Raw genomic sequence first — 5827 nt, forward strand, 5'->3', positions numbered from 1 at the left:
GAGGAGAAGGAATATTACCTAATTGTTGAGAGACACCATCAGAAGCAGATGTGATAGCTTGTGGGCATTGAGTGACCGTGGGCAATGTAGTCACCAGTGGTGGAAGCTGATAAGAGGAATTTAAAGTTGAATTATTATCCTCTTTGGTTGGTTGTTTTATAGAAATATTATCCCAAGCTACATTATCCTTACTTCTAAAATCTGAAAAAATATTTTGAGAAGGAAAATTTTATTCTAAGAAAATATATGCCTGGATATATATATATATATATATATATATATATATATATATATATATATATATATATATATATATTTGGAATTAACTAGATCAAAACACTAATGGCTATAAAATTTATTAGAAAATCCTAAATAAACACATGGTGTAGATCAAGGTTCTAGTTTATTACTGGAATAAGGTTTAAGCCATGGGTAGTATAAGCATCCAAAAATATTGATGGAGTTATAATTAGGCACTGTTTGAAATAGGATTTCAAAAGGTGATTTATTTTGTAAATTTGGTGTAGTCATCGTATTGATCAAATAAACTGCTTGATGGCATGCATAACTCCAAAAAGTTGAAGGTAAGGATGCTTGGTGTAACAAGGTGCGGGTTGTCTCAATGACATGCCGATGTCGGCGTTTAACTAAGGCTACCAGTTGGGGTGTGTATGGGGACGACACTAAGTGTTCAATTCCATGTGTTTTTAAATAGGAATCTAATTTTTGAAATTCACCACCATCATCAGTGTACAAGGATAATATTTTTGTGTGAAAATGTCTTTCAAGCAAGAGATGTAAGGTTTGGAAGATTTTCAAAACTTCTGTTTTAGCTTTGAGTGTGAACAACCACATATATTTTGAAAATTGATCAACAAATAAAACGTAGTATCATTTTTTGTCAATTGATAATACCAGAGACGGCCCCTACAAATCACTATAAATTAAATATAATTTCTTATCACTGTGCAAAGAAGTTTTTGAGAAAGGCATCTTATGCCTTTTATTGGAATAATATGAATTACAGATAGTACCAGTTTTTGAATCAAAAAACTGGAATGGAAAAATCAAGCAGAAATTTATTTAGAGCACGATGATTAGGGTGGCCTAGTCGTCGATGCCACAGGTGATATGGGACAACAACATTGCATTTGGGAGGACCTTCAACATCGCCCGGTGACCACTCATACAACCCATTTCTAGTCCATCCCCGAACCAATGGCGCCCCCGTAGTCAGATCCTTCACAAAATAAAAACGAGAAAAGAATTCAATAGAGGTCTTATTGTCTTGAAAAAACTTAGAGACAGAGAGTAGATTGTTTTGAATGGCTGGAGAGCAGAGAACATTTTGAAGATGGAATTTGTGATTTGATGCATTAATGTTCACATTACCAGTATGGGAGATTGGAATGGTATTACCATTGCCCATGACTATATCTTCTGAACCATGGTAGTCTTGCATAGTGGCTAGACTTTGAGTATCCAAGACAATACGATGTGTTGCACCACTGTCAACGATCCACAGAGCTTACTGATTTTGGAAGCGTGCAGCATAATTAGCGCGAGCTTGAAAATGATTGTGAGACCGTGTCCGACATACACGAGCAGTATGTCCTCTACCATCACAAAGCTGGCGGTAAATGTTGTTGTTGGGAGGCTGCTGTTGCTGATTGTTGCGCCTGGGCTGCTGATTATTGCGCCATGCTTGATTGTGACTTTGTTGATTGAGATTGTTGTTGTTGGGCGCATTTGATCGCCGATTGTTGTTGGATCCCTGGCGTGTAGGAGTTGACGCAGTCCCCTGAGCAATATTAGCAGTTATTGGAGCAAAAGGAGTCCTTTTGGCTTCCTCATGATGAAGAAAAAGCTCATAATAAAGGAGCTTTTCATATAGTTCTTCGTATGAGATTGTTGAATCTCGAGCTCGGATGGCAGCGAAAAGGCCTCGGAATTCAGATCCAAGTCCAGTAAGAATCTTGACAACCAGTTCTTCATTGGAAACGGGGGATCCAGCAGTGGCAAGTTCAACACATAGTGAGCGAACTTGATGAAGATAATCTACAATAGGGCGAGAGTCCTTGGAAAGGCGGCGAGACGGTCTCGAAGACTAAAGATACGAGTTTGGGACTTGTTTGCATAAGCAATATGCAATGCATCCCAAGCCATTTTGGCATTGGCAGCAGAAGCAACTATACTAGCAATTGTTGAGTCTATAGATGCCAAGACAACATTTTGTATGAGCTGATCTTGCTAAAACCAAGCAAGAAAATCAGGATTGAGTACTGCTTGGTTATTTGCAGAGATAGTCTGAGAGGGGGTTGGTTTCGATCCATCAAGGTGACCAAAGAGATTGTGTCCATGCATAAGCATGGACATCTGAGCCTTCCATAGTGAAAAGTTATGGCTACAAGCTAGTTGGAGCAGTTGGGCTCCTGATACCATAAAGAGTGATAAAGGCAGAAGAAGAACTTATTTTGTATTGATCATAAGGTTGGCTTTATATAGCCAAGTATAGTACATAAAAGTTGTGAATAATGTAACAACTTAGAGAGAATCTAGGATACATAGAAACCTATGTGAATAACAATCCTAAACAAAAGGAATCTGATGAGCACCAAAAGAGATATTAAAAAACAGAATAGCAAAAAGTCCTATACAGAAGGATTATTAGACTTCACTTATGATCCTTGTATGATTTTCATTACTTCGAATCCAGCATTTTGAATCAACTGGATAATATGCACATGAGAATTAAAAATAAGAACTCAAACAACCTCTTCCAATTAGAGGATTGAAATCCAATCCAATCAACACAAGTCAAATAAATTAACAATATATGTAGAATAAATCAAATGATAGAGTCAGATCATAAGTTCCATCTAAATCCAACAATGAAAGGATTAATAGTACATCATAAGTTGGAGAGTGTCACGTCCAGTGGTTTCTTCAATTTCTCTTTTAATATTCATAGCTGAATCCTCAACAGAGTCCGGGCAGCCATACAGTTCAATAAGTTGGAGTGTTGGAATATCGGCAAAGCTAGGAGGGATCGCGTCGAGGGAGTAACAACCTTTTATGAGTAGCTTCTCAAGCACGGGAAAGGATTCCTCTGAAGCTTTCCATTCTCTTAGATCCATCCACTCTAATGTCAAGTATTTAAGTGCCTGGAACTCCATTTCTCTAACGTCCCAACACTCTTTACCCAATAATAATCCCCAGATTATTTTGAGTTTCTCAAGTTTCTGCAGTCTTGCTATGTTTGATGTTAATTCTTTCGTTATTGAAAAGTGGCGAATCCTCAAATTCTTAAGATTTGAAGGGAAGACAAAGTAGCTCTCCCATCCAACTGAATGCGGGTAGCGATAAGTCTTACATGGGCATTCAAGGTCAAGAGATTGAAGGCGTGTATGAACTTCCGATATGGGAAACAAAGAACGACAGGGTAAACTTTCAAGGCTGAGACCCAACTCTTCTAAATTCGGAAACCTCCACCACGACCTTGGATTTCTATCATCGTACACACGAAGATTGCAAAATGTCTTCAGGTTCTCCAGCAATGTTTCTGAAGATTCTTCTTCCTCGTTTTCCAATAACAAGAAAACTTTTCTCATATTCACATGCCTTAAATTGTTCATTTTCCAGAGACCAGACGAACGTGGGAATAATGTCTTTCTTGAAGCAACCTTTAGAGTGTGAAGATCGTGTAGGTGTGATACCCACTTGAATTCAAATTGATCTTTGACATAAAGCGCAAGGTACCTCAAGTGAGTTAGCAATTTTACTGTTGGAACCCATGATGAACTTGTTTCCACATCCATCAAATGCAACACCCGAACAAGTTTTAATTCAACAAGTAAACGTAAAGGATTTGATCGGTTTTTCCATGTTTCAAATTCTGGATGAGCAATGAACTCCAAAGACGGCTTAGAACACTGACCAAAACACTTTGTACTTTCCTCGGACTCGTGTATTGTAATCTTATCCACCTGATATTCACAATGATCTAATTGTTCCACCAGATCATCATGAATATAAGTGCATAACCGCGATTCCTTAGTATACAAATGTTTATATGGATTGTATGGCACTATAAGCTGCACAAACTTTTCTTCTCTAAGTTTTGCTGAGCAAAACTCACGCACTACATCATGAAGTATGCAGTATTTTATGTCACCATTACGTCTCCTTTTAGAGACCATTACTAGGCTTCTGTTAAGCAGATCATTCAAGCAAACTCTAGCTGCTTCTTCCATATAATTCTCTGTGTCAACATTCAGTACAAACTCTTCGGCTATCCACAAATTCAGCAAAGCAGACACTGGAATCTTATAGTCTTCTGGAAACAAGCCCATGTAAAGAAGGCAAGGCTTTAAGTGGTCTTCTAAATGCTCATAACTTGATTGTATTACCTTCATGCTCTGCTCTCCTAAAGCATGAGAACTCAAGTCATTTGCAACCTCAAGCCACAAGGACTCCTGCCTTTCCATCTTCACAATAATCCCGGCAATCAAGACTATTACAAGAGGCAATCCCTTACAATGTTCCGCAACTTGTAAACTTGCTTCCAATAGATTGGGTGGACAACTCTCTCCTTGAAATACTTTCTTAATCAATAATTCCCAACTCTCTTCCAATGTTAGAAATCTAAGAGAATAAGGATCACTGCGATGTTGAAGATGCTTAGCCACTTGTTCAATTCGAGTTGTAACCATCACTCTACTTCCATCTTCACCCTTAGGGAAACATAATCCCAAATCTTCCCATGCCTCGACTTCCCATATATCATCTAATACGATGAGGTATCTCCTGCCTATTAGAGTCTTCCGCAACTTGTCAGCTATGTCATCGTCCTCTTTGATTTCATAGTTGCCACCTGTAGCTTGTTTAAGAATCTCAATCAACAATGTCCTCTCTATATATGTTTGCGAAACAGAGCACCATACTCTAGCATCAAAGTGATTAACAATAGAAGGATTGTTATACACTTTCCTGGCCAAGGTTGTTTTACCCAATCCTGGCATTCCAAAGATTGAGATAACGTCCAGCTCCTTTGTTCCTCCAATCAATTTCTTCATTATACTTTCTGCATCTTTCTCAAAGCCCACAACTTCCTCATCGATTGATGGCAAGCTACATTGGACGGAAGGCCCTGCCGAAGAAAGAATTCCTTCTCCACAAGTCTCAACTACGTCCATGTCAGTTGTTGAAAACTAGCGCCTTTTGTATCTTTTGAGATTATGAAAACTGCAATTTAACTGCCTTAGAGTTAATAGCGCCTCCACCTTCCATAAAAGAAATGAAAGAAGCAATAAGAATCTTCATAACAATTTAGAGAAAACCCCCAAACCACAAAATAATGGAGTAATAAAGTAATTAATGCAACATCGAAAGTCTTATCTATACTATATTAAAAGCACGAAGGCTCTTAGCGAAATGTCATTCGCTTTTAAACCACAAAATAATGGAGTAATAAAGTAATTAATGCAACATCGAAATGTCATTCGCCTAATATCTAGGACTTTAAAATTAACTAAATTTAATATATAAAATACTTCCTTATTTGAACTATGTAAAAGCTCCTAATATTTAGAAATCTAAAATTAAATAATATTTTACTTAAAAATTCCTTATTTAAATTGTTTAACTATTTTCCTTAAATGTGACTTTTCCACGTTTCTAAGTTGTTCATATTTCCTTAAATTAGATATTTCCATAGCCTAGGACTTAAATATGAAGATATCATCAATTTTGTAAAGTTTAGTTTAGGTAATAAGCTCAAAGACAAAATCAAAGTTAGAGCCCTTTTGTTAAGGAGACGATAATAGTT

General features: G+C 37.2%; 1 protein-coding gene across 1 annotated transcript; it reads right to left on the minus strand.

Moving 5' to 3' along the window:
- Window positions 1–2900: 2900 nt before the first annotated feature.
- On the minus strand, window positions 2901–5195 carry LOC107772281 (putative late blight resistance protein homolog R1A-10). The gene has a single exon (XM_016591776.2). It carries the CDS (start codon window positions 5193–5195, stop codon window positions 2901–2903), a length of 2295 nt encoding a protein of 764 aa, XP_016447262.2.
- Window positions 5196–5827: the final 632 nt, after the last annotated feature.

This window comes from Nicotiana tabacum, unplaced genomic scaffold (assembly GCF_000715075.1).
Source record: "Nicotiana tabacum cultivar K326 unplaced genomic scaffold, ASM71507v2 Un00318, whole genome shotgun sequence".
In the NCBI taxonomy this organism is placed as follows: Eukaryota; Viridiplantae; Streptophyta; class Magnoliopsida; order Solanales; family Solanaceae; genus Nicotiana; species Nicotiana tabacum.